This window comes from Halyomorpha halys, unplaced genomic scaffold (assembly GCF_000696795.3).
Source record: "Halyomorpha halys isolate HHAL.00 unplaced genomic scaffold, Hhal_1.1 Scaffold94.1, whole genome shotgun sequence".
Classification (NCBI taxonomy): domain Eukaryota; kingdom Metazoa; phylum Arthropoda; class Insecta; order Hemiptera; family Pentatomidae; genus Halyomorpha; species Halyomorpha halys.
This window is the reverse complement of record NW_027114465.1, coordinates 753,287-767,758: the sequence shown is the minus strand read 5'-3', so window position 1 is coordinate 767,758 and position 14,472 is coordinate 753,287. Positions and strand designations below refer to the sequence as shown.

The 14,472-nt window shown below is 27.8% G+C and overlaps 1 protein-coding gene across 1 annotated transcript in view; it reads left to right on the top strand.

The window, feature by feature from the left end:
- Window positions 1-10,706, top strand: part of Dcr-1 (Endoribonuclease Dcr-1) — a 41,892-nt gene extending 31,186 nt beyond the window's left edge. The window contains exons 27-31 of the mRNA XM_014415194.3: window positions 826-1,046; window positions 2,172-2,325; window positions 3,270-3,345; window positions 5,088-5,270; window positions 7,285-10,706. Coding sequence (XP_014270680.1) covers window positions 826-1,046; window positions 2,172-2,325; window positions 3,270-3,345; window positions 5,088-5,270; window positions 7,285-7,333 — 683 coding nt within the window. The 3' untranslated portion in view covers window positions 7,334-10,706. The remainder of the gene's footprint in view (window positions 1-825; window positions 1,047-2,171; window positions 2,326-3,269; window positions 3,346-5,087; window positions 5,271-7,284) is intronic.
- Window positions 10,707-14,472: the final 3,766 nt, after the last annotated feature.

The window sequence follows — 14,472 nt, the reverse complement described above, 5'->3', positions numbered from 1 at the left end:
ATCGGACACGCTCGGTTATCGAATTCTTCAGTCTCCTAATTGCTGGATCTATTTTCCTTCTTTAGTTAATTTTTAAATTCTTCTATAGTTCAGTTCATAGTCAACATTTTTTATTATTGTTAACAATGCAAATTGTTTAATTATATGAAACAAACAGAATTAATGTTACTTTAGAAATTTGTTTTTAAAATTCAAGCATGTTAAAATATTTCTAGGAGGATAACACTTAGCTGATATTAAAGATCACTATAATAGTTAGGGATGTTTTGGAGAATATAAAAAAAAATTTAAATTAAAAATTGATTCTATTAAGTGGCACTTCAGGTTGGTTGATTTTATCAAAAATGTTGCTACCATATCCTAGGGCATGTACCTGCCTTAAATATGTAATTTCAGTTCCTCACAACTTTCGTTTTTGTGCCTGGCAGTTCACACATACACACAAACCATTTTGCAATATTAAATTATTTAGACTCAGAGGAGCTCAAAACATGTATTTCTGTCAAAAACTCAAATTTGAAATATTACACAATTCCAATACTTTCCCTTACTATAGACTTCATATATAGGTAAGTGAAAGTAAAAACCTTCATATTGATATCAAATGTGGACCTTCAGATATTATTTGATCTGAAAATTAAGGGAAAAAAAAAAGCCCTGACATAAGAGGTCCTTAATAATAGAGTGACAATAATTACTCAACTCAGGTTTAATTTTTTTGTTTTATTCATTGCAAAGAGCTCTAATGCCTGTCATTTTTATTTATGTTGTTTATTTAATTAAAAATAAATAAGTAAAGCTAAAATTGCTTACTCCCTCCCTCAGATTACTTGATAACGAGGCATCTTTTTGAGGATAAGCGTGCGCATAGCCCTGGGGCATTGACAGATTTAAGGTCTGCTCTAGTTAACAACACTATATTCGCTTCTCTAGCAGTTAAATTTGGACTCCACAAGTACTTCCGTCATCTCTCACCAGGCCTTGCTGAAGTTATCCAAAGATTTGTCACAATTCAAGAAGAAAACAGTCATCTCATCAGTGAAGAGGTATAATATCATTTATTCAATTTTAACGATTTGCTTGCTCATGCTAGGTCGTTTCGAAAAAAAAAAAAGTCCTTTTGAATAAAATAAGTTTTATTTAAATTTTCAGTACAAAATCTACTCCTTAAATTTTTTATTAAAAATATAGACCATCATTATCAATTACTTTAATTTACCTCTCCCAAAAGTTGAATTTGGTGGTTATGCTCGTCCTTGTAAACACCTAATACTATCGCTCTCTGTCAATGAAAGGCATAGACAAATAGTGTATATAATTAAATAAATGATTAGTCAAAATAAATGATAGAAGCATTTACATCATCAGTGTTGAGTATGGATTAAAAATAAGACATTAAGGTCACCGATGAAATGATAGTACAGGAGGACTTTTGTAATGATCTAGTAGTACCGTAAAACTCAACAACTTTGTATTGTATCGATCAGAACACGAATTATAATCAACTAAAACAAAGGAAAGACAGCTGTTGACTTATTCGAACAAATAAATGCCTAGAATAATCCATTACGGAGGTCCATAAAATGGTACAGAAAGTTTGGCATTGATCTATTATTGAATACTACAGTTCTAAATAGTTACATTTTATATAAAGTTATCATGAAGAAAAATATTAAAATTACTGAAATTTGGAAAAATTTAGCAATACATCTTACAAGTTTCGACGAAGAAAATATTCCATCTGGCAGTAATGTAACAACTTCTTTAAAAGATCAGCATAAATATAAAAAACGCCTAAAAATTTCTCTAGTGTGAAAACATTGTAAATCATGTAATGAAAATAATTTTACAATGTTAGAGCGAAGGTTAGGAAAATGACTCAACAGTTGCCACATTTTGTGATACCTGCAAAGGACAACTATTTTCATGTTTACTGTATTTCAATAAAACCCATTAAAATGTCTGGATATAATCTCAAATACAAATTAAGTAAATTTAATTACTTCAGATGTGAATTTTTTAGTTTTAAACCATGTTTTCCGGTCAGTTACCGATGACTGAAAGTTATTAATTATAATGAGATTATACTAATTTAAATCTTATGTTTATATTCATGAAAAGTTTTTAAATTATTGAAATTTTTTAATTAATTATATTTATATATTTTTTAGTACTATTTAGTTGGTGAAGAAGCAGAAGATGTTGAGGTACCTAAAGCACTTGGTGATGTATTTGAATCTATTGCTGGAGCAATTTTTCTTGATAGTGGGATGTCATTGGATACTGTCTGGAAGGTGTACTACAGAATGATGAAAAAAGAAATAGGTAATACATGATCAAAGCAATTAAGTTGTCCATAAGGTTTATACGATAAAATAGATAAATTCACTACCATGCATTATTTAAAACATTTTACCAAAATAAATAATACAAAGATCTTTTATGGAAAACCTTGTATATAAAAAAGTCTGCCAAGTACTTAAGTCGAGCAAGTTTAGGTATGTATCAGTGACATTAGTTGACAAAATCCAATAAAGAACATAATTGGTCCAATAATATCGGTATGGGACCAAATGCTTACCAACCTGATTATCTCTGAAAAATTCATCAAAATCTGATTAGCAATTTGACCAATGATGATATAATGTTAATATTTTTTTTTTAGTCTGTATTAGAAGATAATTAGAAGATATGGAGATACTTGGGTTAGATAAATATAAACAATTATTAAATCATTAGATATACTACCAGTTAAATATATCATATATAATATTGTTCTCTAATACAGATGGGAATGACAATATGTTTTATGAAATGTTACAGAATATTATTATATCATTAAAAAAGGCTATATTTACCTTCTTTTGTTCTTTATTATGATGATTTTACTTAAAAATGAAAACTATTAAGGTGTAGATAGTTAACCGTAGATTAATGATTGGAGAAGTTTGTCAGGGGAAGAAAACTATATTAGTTCAAGAAGTTGGTTGGTAATTATGTTCAAAAAAGAAAAATGTTGACTAATCATAGATAACTGTAAACTTATTTTTAATGTGTGCCGATGCTTCGACCTAAGTTTCAAACCTTCATCAGGGCAACAAATCTAGATTTCCAGATCAAATATTTAAAACTGTATTATTTTGTTATGTTTTTTTCAATAATTGTATGAAACAGTAAGTTCTTTGAGTGATTATTTAAATTTAATTGCTTAATACTAACTTCTATCAAAATCTATTTTTTAATTTTAGTTTTTTTTTTTTTTTTTTCAGAACAATTTAGTACCAAGGTTCCTAAGTCTCCCATCAGAGAACTGTTAGAACTGGAACCAGAAACAGCTAAGTTCAGGTATTTCAAGTTCTTTATGTAATTATAGCATGATAAAGCAAGTTAATGTTCTACAATTCAATATCTAAGGAAAAATAATAACTTGTTAGTAATAGAAAAAGTGTCTGAGGATTACCTTAAAAAAAAATACCAAGGATTAAGTGGGACACTACAATAGCATTCTAAATACAACGTAAAGCCATTTTACCCGAAATCCCCACTCCTCGCTAATTACCCACTATGGTGAAAAATACCCACACCAGCAGTGCTACAGAGAGGTTATGGAGCCCAGCAGACACACACACCTGTTTGTATTGCTAAAATACACAACAATGGCATTTAATAAGAAGTATTACCTTCTGATTTATTTACTACTTCCATCCTTTTTGTATAGGAGCTGATATTAATTAATTTATACAAATTTTTAATCAAATCTTCTTTTTGTAATTGTAAAAGGAGGAAAACTGGTAACCAAACTTTCCTTAAAGTTAGTCAAGCTTAATTGGTTTAAGATCCAAGCTTTTTGCTGGCCATTGGCCATTTTAGATTATGGATACTTGATGTACTAAGATAATCTGGAACACTTGTTGCTTCATGTCATTGACCATAATCATCCTTAAGCAATGACTAGCACCAATCACAGGTATGTCAATTCATCTCCACAACCTTGAAGCATTTAAGACCCCTCCTTGAATTGATACCAACTCGGTATGTATTGGCAGTGGTCCAAGCTATAGAAGTCTGTTGACCGCTAAGCCAAAAATTGAACCATTTATGACCCTCCACCACGTCCAACTTGGGGAAAATAGGTTCATCCTCGGAAAATATTTTTTAAAAAAATTTGGATTCTGAGTCACTTTCATTGTTCATTTGCCTGTTAAAATCTTCCAGTTAAACATCTATAAATCAGGAAAGATGTTCTACTGAAATGAAGGGTCCCTCTCAGGTCTTTTTGAGCTAAAGGTATCATTCTCTTAGTCTTCTAACGGTCGATTCTAGTATTGATATCCCCTGAGTACTAGTAACCAAGTTTTTAATGTCAAAAGCTACAGAATTGAGTTTCTTGAGTACTGCCATTTTAATGAAATAACCCTCAATAGGATTGGCGACTTTCAAAGACCTGAATTCTCTCGTCTTGTTTGACTCACAGTCTCTCTATCTACTGTTTGTTGGTCATTAAAATTGTAAAATAATGAAATCCAACTCAATCATCGATGTTATGCAATGATTTTATTTCTTCGTATAGAATAAAACTTTTTACTCACATTAACATGTGACTCATTATCACGTGAATAAAATACAGAACAAAGTGGAAAGAGAGAATTTTATGTACAAAAAGTAAAAACAGAGTGAATATGGAATAGAAACCAATCATGAAAAACATTTAAAGCTTAAGTGGAGAAGATGGCCGGGGAGTGTAGTCAGAAAAAATAAATTATTTATTCATGCCAAAGTTTCGATCTGAGTTTTCAGGTCTTCATCGGGGAGCTTTTGACAGAGATTCTTGCTTAATTTTTTTGTTGACAAATTGTAAGTAATAGTGACATGAATAATTGTTAACTTAACCTGTAAACAAAATAAAACGTGAGATAGGCTCTAAAACAAAAAAAATCTTATGATTCATAGGTATTATGATTTTTATAATTAGGAGTATAATTTGGAAGCAAAAAAAAGTTTATTAATTATTATTTATTCAGCATACATTATTCAGAATTCTTGCATCTTTATTATTCCATATGTTTGTATTGTTTTTTTTCTTCCAGTAAACCTGAAAAACTAGCTGATGGGCGAAGAGTTAGAGTCACAGTTGAAGTATTTGGCAAAGGAACATTCAAAGGTATAGGAAGAAACTATAGAATAGCCAAATGTACTGCTGCCAAATGCGCTTTAAAACAATTGAAGATTGGATTATTAGCCAGAAAGTTAACAGAACATCCTAGTCAGTCGTGAGTTTCATTTTATTATTATTAATATGTTTTGTAATGTTAATTTTCTATTTGATTGTTTTGTTTTAGCTGAAATATCTTCCAAAATTGAGGGAAGTAAAAACTAATAACCATAAATTTGAAATGCATTTAACGGTTATTGTTAATATTTTTCTTCTTCTTTGACCATTCCTTCCCTTTCCATTGCCATCTTTCTGAATTCACATAGAGTGATTCCCACTCCTAATTCTGTTCCATGCCAGATCTGATGTGATTATGGCCTACCTTGGTCGTCTCGTGGTTGATTTCCCTCAGGCTTTGCTTCCCATTCTATTGATCAGCATTCTTCGCACTTGGTTGAACCACGTTAATTTTTTTCTATGAACGGTTCCTGCTTCTTCTCTTGTTCTGTTCTAATTCTGTCAAATATAGTTTTACATAGAGCTTTCCTAAAGAATTTTATTTCTGTGGCTTGTATAAGGCTTTTAAATTTTTTTAATGCTAGGCCAACTTCCAGCTTAGTACCAGCAGACATAAGTCAGCGTAACTGTAAAAAATTATTATCTACAGTCTTCTTCGTTTTCATCTCAACATCTCTTTTTTCCAATTATTAGGTTATGGAGTTGGTGGCAAACTTTGTTGCTTTCCTTATATGCTGGTTTATCTTGGAATCCATCCTTCGATTATCAGTCATTTTGATTCCTAAATATTGGTATATATCAATCTGTTCTAGATGTAAGCCCTTACATATCACAGTTCCTTGTTCCCTAGAACCACTTCAGACACAAACGTTTATTTAGATTTGCTTGGGTTAATAGTTATTTCTTTTGAACTCAGAGCTCCCTCCCATGCTTGTAGCACTTGTTGCAAGACTCCTCTGTTTTCTAGGATTATGATAATGTCATCAGAAAATAATAAATTCTCGATATGTACAGGATGTATTTTCCAATTTCCTACTTTCAGTTTTTGGTTCCTTATTTTAGTTTCCCGTATTGTTCTGCCCATGTACATTACAGAGAGCAATGAGCTTGAGACTACATATGCTTTCCTTTTTGTTATAGATGAAGTAAAGATTTTTTGGAATCCAAAAATCCAAAAATAAAAAATAATTTAAATTTTTTTTTTTCTCCCAACTCAAAAAATTATGTTTGAGGAAAAAAAAAAAAAGAAATTCTGAAACCAGTTAGCTAAACCTAAAGTTAAAACAAAAAAAAATGAAACAACTGAAACCGAGATATTTTTCCAAAAATCACCATCCTTAAAAACAATGAACTGGAGGTAAAAGTGGCTTAAACAAATTTAACTGACTTTTACCTCCAGTCAGAACCTTTTCTTTTACCATAACGAGTTCATTTGCATACCGAAAAATTTGCTGCTGTTGTGAAGCAAATCAAGGATTTATGAGCTGGACCACTGTTTCATCTAAAATATTTGACTATGGAGAATGCAGATAGCCCATAACTGAGTTTATTTAAAAAAAGGGAGTGAGTTAACCACTTTTCTTTTCACTGCTATAAAATGACTTAAAATTAGACATTATCCTTGCAGTGTCAAGTAACACCTCATTTTGTAAATAAAAAAAAATAGTATCTGTTTCTTCATCCTTTTGAATATCCATATTGGTGATTGAAGATTCTTCGTGAAGTGAGAAGATGTTTAAGCACCAACATCAAACTGTCATCCTTGTCTCAATAGATTTTGTTGTTCTTTGTTCTCATGTTGCATTAGGTTTTCTCAAATAAGCTTGAATATTATTTCAATTTTTTATTAAAATTTGATTGTTCATTAATGATCAATCCCATCCTAGTTTATCTCAGAATTTTTCTGATTGGCATTGAAACCAGTTGTCTTAAAGCTACATCTTATGATGTATACCTCATTTATGAACTCATCCTCCCCCAGTCCATTCCTATTCTATTCTTTTGTATCCGTAACTGGAATAGCTAATTCTTTTGAGCTTCTCACTAAACATACTCATTCTTTTGCTCACATACATGCTTTTATTTTATTTATTTATTATTATTTTTTTTTTCAGATTGTTAAAAGTTCTCAGGGTATGTCATGATCTAAAAAATAAGCACTAGAAATTCATTATTGTTGGTACTGTTTTAAAAGGCCAATAATATTTGTGTTTTTTAAAAATTAGATGAGTTTATTATGACAGTAATTGTTATAAAAAAAAATTGTTTGTAACTTGAAAAATTCAATGTTTATTGAAGAAATACTTTATGAACAAAATATTTAAAAACTTTCAATATTCTATATGCTCTTGTGAATAAATGTAAAAAACCTGATAATTTGTTTTAAATGCGATATTTTTCCTTAAATATTTGACTTTCTTCATCATTAGAATAATGAAAATAAAGTTTTACCAATTAAACTAAAAGTTTATATTTATTATTAATGGTATGACTTTTTCAAGACTCAATAATTCTAACATGTTTTGCCTTCTGAATACAAGTCTAAGTTTTTAGTAAACTTTTAGAAAGACGTCTAAGATGTGTATTTTCTCTTGTGAATTACTCTAGTGGACTTTAGGCTCATATGTTATAGCCAAATGCACCAGAATTAATCTGTAACAGGATTTTACAAAATTTGTTAAAAAATATATTTGAGAATGTTTTTGTTTATAAATTTTTATAATTATTTATATAAAAAATTAAATATTTGAATATAAAACTTAAAACTTCAAACTATATTAAATTCTAAATTTTTAATTAAATATTTTCTTATGATGATCAGGCACAGAACAATATTTATAATTAAATTCATATTTATTATTTTAAGTTAAAGTTATGAACTGCACTTTTATTTTTTTATCTGGGTTAAATTATATAAGTGTACAGAATGTTTTTTTATACCTGTATCATTTATAAGACAATAAGTGTTTTTATTGAAAATAATACCAAAAATAAAGTTGAAGTTATTATTTTGTGTTTTTCTCTTCTTGATTTATTGCTGTTAATTGTATTATTTTTTTTTTCAATTCAATTGAACATCATTTGTGTGACAAAAAATTATTGATGTATTTTATACTTGCTCTAGTCATTTTCTGGATGGAAATTATTCAAATGGAATAATTAGTGTTTAAAAAAAGAGTGATTCTAAAATAATTAGTCAAGTATCCAGTCCCTCCTTCCTGTTATAAGTCATGGTCACAATTTAGTGCCTCATGATATAAAGCCATGAAATAACAAAAGGTCTTATTGTTTTCTTATTTAGATTAACTATTATGTACTTGAAAAACTTAACAACCTGTAAGACTTGTATTGTTGCCTATCCTAAAAGCTGTATTGATTATTAACCATAAAATTTATTTAGCTTTTTTATTTTTAAGTATTCATTTGTTTTAAATTACCATATCTTCAAGATGCTTGATATTTTATTATTATTCATGCATTTAATTGTTCCATTTCTTTCTTGTTAAAATTTGTAAATCTGTGATTCTTTTTTTTTTTTTTTAAGTTTAATGTATTTTAAAGAAATGATAATAAAAGCCTTCATGCATTTATGCCTTCGCATCTCTTATCTGCTAATTAAATTATAAACGTTAGAATAAGGTCAGTATTCGAAGGCAGATTAATTATTAGGCCTATTTTTGAATAATGTGCAATATAACTAAAAGTGTTCAAATTATGTGTATTATCTTAAAGAAATATAAAAAGGAAAAACAGATTAAGAAACTTACGAGAAAATCCTAGTTGTTTGTTTGTTTCGTTATAATTCTTTGTATTCATGTGATTCTTTTCCATATTTTATTTATGATACCTTGAACATATTTCTGACCTAAAAAAAAACTGAATAAGACATGTAAGGAAATATGTATGGCTCACTACTATATTTATATTCACAATTAACAAACTCATAAGATATTATACTTATAATATAAATTAAGCTGCAGATTTTATCTTTTACCCGAGATTTATAGTCATAAATTGAATTTTATTTTTCTGAAACTGTTTTGAGATAAAAAAAAAGATATGACAGGAACTAGCAAAATTATAATTTTAAGGACAACTTAATCATGATGTGTATCTCTATCACTTTTGGTATTTCAGCAATAATTGAAATAAATCCCTGGATGTTAATATTCATAATTCATGTAACATATTAAATTATAAGGCAAAAAATCTATATGGAAATTTATGGCTTGCATAAATCTGGTGTAAAAAAGCAGTGATAAATTATAGAATATTGTTTTGTTTTTTATTTGTGAAAGGGAAAGTGTATGATTGGTTATTTCAATAATAAATTAAAATTTACATTAGGAATTTTGTTTCCTATTATTTCATTTTGAAACTTCAGTATCGTTTCTGTAATTGTCTATTGTTTATTTATTTGAGGATTAAAGTATCACAAAATGATTGCTTTTTAAAAAGTAGTTAACAAGCAAAATTATTTTGTTTCTTTTATTTTGGGTTAATTATTAGTTTTTAATTCTGTTTTCTCATTATATGGTTACTATTTATTTATTTTGTATTTCCTTTACGTTGAACATTATTGAATTATTTGTTTGGTTAAGAAATTTTTTTGCTGACCATTCATTTTTTCTTTAAAGAAAATATAAAAAAATTAAATATAAAATTATTATTTTCTTTCTCTAAACTAAATGGTTTTGTTTTGTTTCCTATCATTCATTATGATGAAGGATAGCTAAAACTTTTAGATCTTATTTGTTCTTTATTATTTATAAAGTAATTTTCTATACCATGTTGACTGCTAACCACTAGGCAAATCTTTATTGCTAGTCATGACTTAATTGGTAATTGTATGTGTTTCGATGAACTTGATTAATGTATTCCAAAATACTGTGCAATAGAAATCTTTCCAAACAATGAAAATTTAAGATTTTATATATTTCTTTTCTTCTAAATTTTTAGATTCTTATAAATTTATTAAAATTAATCTATTAGATGTTTAAATTATTATAAAGCAAATTCTACTACAATTTTTACTGTATATTTAAATGACCTTGCGGTTTTATACAGGCATTTTTAAATTTAAAATATACACTACTTATTATGAAAGTATATTAAATCATTTATTTTGGGGCACTGTTGAATTTCTTTTTTAAAATTGAAGAAATTAATTTTCTTTACAATGAAAATTAAAGTAATAATATTAAAATCCATTAATTTGAAAAATAAAACAAAAGTGTTTACAACATGAACTTATCTCTTCAAAATAAGCTTGGCAGTCAACATGTTAGAAATATTAGTTGTTTTTTTTTCTTCTTTCAATAATGGTTACACTTACCCTGTCAAATAGTGATGAAAAACAAAAATCATCCATTATTTCTCCTATAATATTAATTATATTGTTTTGTAAATATACTTAAAATCTAATGGATTAATAGATTTAAGTATGCTGTATTCATTTATCACAAATCTCTATGAATGTTGTTTCTAATCACAAGAAATCTGCTAAATTACTTCAATGAATTTTTAAATAACATTTTTTAAATGTTATTTAAAAATTCAGTATACTTATTATTAATAAGTATACTGAATTTTTAAATAACATTTAATAAAAATACAGTCTCACGGCCACCAAAAAAAAAAGATATTTATTAACTTTCTGTCGTAGCCAGTTTTTATTTTTACTAATGAAATATTAATTCAGTATTTAACATTTTATCTACATAAATACACTGGATATCATTCATGACGACCTCCAAGGGAGTAGTCTAATATGGTCATTATAGTTGACCATTGTTATAACCAATGACTACACACATCATTTAAAAGTGTTGCTATAAAATCAAGTGTTGCTATAAAACACTAATCAATTATTTTATTTGACAATTAGTAGGTATAACTGTGATTTCTAAATAAATTAATGAAAAATGAATTGGTAAGGCTAAGAAAATCACGGTTTGGGAAATATTCATTGTTATAAGTGTTATCCAGTGTACATTCCATTCCTAAACTAAAATTAATTTTTCTTGTTTGATATTTAAATACACTTGTGATAGTTACATTGCATATTTTTGTGGTATTATTGTTTTATGGCTGTAATTACTTAATATTTAAGAGAATTGAAGTCAAAATTTTCATTATATGTATTATTACTTACTAAAAACCTTAACATGTTATCTATTGCTTATAGATATCTTTTGTACCATAGTTTGTTTGTCTGTTCTAAGCCAACAATTTAAAAAACCATAAATGGTGGATAAAGTGTTAAAAATATAAAATCTTTATAATAGGTTAATGTTTTAATTTTTATTTTTAAACAAATAATGTCTTAAAGTTTTAGAAAAAAAATGGTTATTAGTCATTAGATATTATTTTAGAACTAGTTTTAAATTAACAAGCATATCATTGTGTATTACATTTCTTCTTTGTCAAATATTAGATGTTTAAGTTTTGTTTTTTTTTATTTTAACTAACAATGATGTTAGTTCACATTCTGGTTTGATATGAATTTGTGAAATGATATCATTGTACATGAAGCATCGTGCCAAGCTGTCACCAAAATAAAATACTTGAAGCAAAATTATTCATATTAAACCTGTGATATTGTCTTATTTTATTAGCTCAGAAAGGAAGTAGTTTGTAACGATCCGTATGCAGTGCTTAAATGTTAACAATTATAAATAAGTGTATTTTCTTTTTATTGTAGGTTGATGATTTTTAGGAATATTTTAGTGTATGATGTAGAACAGGTCCACTCTGCTCAATAAATCACTTTTGAAGTATTTATCATTTTCATTTATTATTCCTATTGCTCCTAATTAACCAGAGGTGTTTTAAATTTTTTCTAATATGGGATACATATAAATATAAAGTACGAAGAGTAATTTTAAAAATGCTATGGAGGATTTCTAAAAACTACTTTTGCACAACAGTGCAAGTTACTGATTCAAAAAATTATAATAAGTAATTTGCTCTTCTTTAATTTAATATAAAAAGAATATACTTGTTTTTAATTTTTTTATATTTCCAATTAGAATCTAAAATGGGTAAGTTGAAATTTGAATTAGCTCCCTAAAAAATAAATATACACTAAATAATTCAACAACACTATCCAAATTATAGTCTCAAAACATTTATTTCATTCACATGTCCAACGTTTCGGCCATCTTCAGGGACAATCTTAATTTACTCAGAGACATATCATTTAACACTTTTAAAAAACTCCATACAGGCCACTCCGCCCAGGTCAAAATATCTACATCTAATATGTCAAAAATACAATAACCACCTAATAAGTCAAAAACATAAAAACCAGTCAAATTATTTCACTTTTACCACACTTATGGTAAAAGTGAAATAATTTGACTGGTTTTTATGTTTTTGACTTATTAGGTGGTTATTGTATTTTTGACATATTAGATGTAGATATTTTGACCTGGGCGGAGTGGCCTGTATGGAGTTTTTTAAAAGTGTTAAATGATATGTCTCTGAGTAAATTAAGATTGTCCCTGAAGATGGCCGAATTGGCCGAAACGTTGGACATGTGAATGAAATAAATGTTTTGAGACTATAATTTGGATAGTGTTGTTGAATTATTTAGTAAAAAATTGCAAGTCTCAAGAAAGAAATTTAAAGATTATAAATAAATATACATTTTTTCAGACCTCCACAATATTCTGATGAGATAGTCCTAAACAATGCCACTGATGAAAAAAAAATGCTAGAATTTACTTTGTTTAATTTAGTAGTGGTAGATATATTTAAAAATTGCATGGCTTTCATGCTATAAGAACCTAAAAAAATTGAGGTAGCAAACTTCAAAATGGTGTTCAGAAACCTCAAGGACCTGAGTCTATAATCTGATTTTATAATATAATTTTTTTTTCAAATTTGTCCAACCTATCAATATTTTACCAATTTAAAAAAAAAAAATTCTAGTCTGGAAGAGTCAAATCAGAATATTTATCTCGTGAGATATTTTCTGATTCATCTTTACCACCCCATGATGTCCAGTAAAGATTTCTTGTGCTGCTTATGAGGTGACTGCAATCAATTTTTTGAAATTGTACATCCCATGGTCTACTTGAGAAACTGCCTGACAATTTTTTTTTAAACTATATTATGAGATATTTCATATCCACAGGTCACTGTGCGCAAATCACTTACCACCCTACTTATGTCCCCAAATTTTATGTAGATTGATGGGCTCGTGTTGAAGTTATCGCTATTTTATGATTTTTGAAAAACAAAAATCTAAATACCAGGGAAGGCGAAAATCATGAACAAAAATTTTTTGTATTTTAGGATTTCCCTAGTTGTGAATAATGAATATAAATTCTGTTTCTGCCAAGAATGTAACTGTTTAACAAAAGATAACAAGACCATCATGCATTCAGGAAAGATCTCAGGCAGTCTCGGCTTTTCTGGTTCAAATTGGATATTTTTATTTTTCCTTTTTGCTCCTATATTTATTCAAAAAATTCTTTAATATTTTACATTTATCTATTGTTTATTATCGCTAACAATGAGAACTGTGTATTTTTTTCAAATAAACAAAATTAAAGCTACTTAAGATGAAGATTTTAAAAAAATTTGTTACTGGCACCCTGTGATACTATTTCAATGAGGATAAGACATAAGTGATATTCAAGACTGTTTAGTTCTACATTGATATAGCAATTTTAATCAAAATCATTAGTTGTTTTCAAGAAAATCAAAAATATGAAAAATGGATTCTATAAAACGGCACTTTTGGTCATTCGATTTTATCAAAAAAGTTGTTCTCAGATCGCCGGCATGAATACGTAACTCAATTTCATTTAACTTTTCGGTTTTGAGTTAGGCTATTCAGACACACACCATTTTGTGACTAGGTTTTTTGGACTCAGGAGACCTCAAAACATGTATCACAATACTTTTCCTTACCTTATATAACATAATCAGGTAAGTGAAAGTTAATATTGATAGCAAATTCTGGTCTAATCCTGTACATTATTATTATTACTATAAGGAGACATGTGTCCCAGAATTTTCTTTATTATCTTATTATCCTCAATGAGTTGAGGTTATTCATCAATCCTCCATTATGAGGGTGAGCTGCATATCCATTCTTTGTCAAAGCTATATACTTCCTAATTCCCTCCACCTGCATAACTAAATTATTTAAAAAATAAAACTTCATTATTGAAATATAATTATAAGTTAAACTAAATTGTTATAAGTAAGAACTTCTGATTCCATGAATAACAGCAGTATTATCGGTCTCATACAGTGAATGAATATTATTATAAAGATAGTTGATAAAT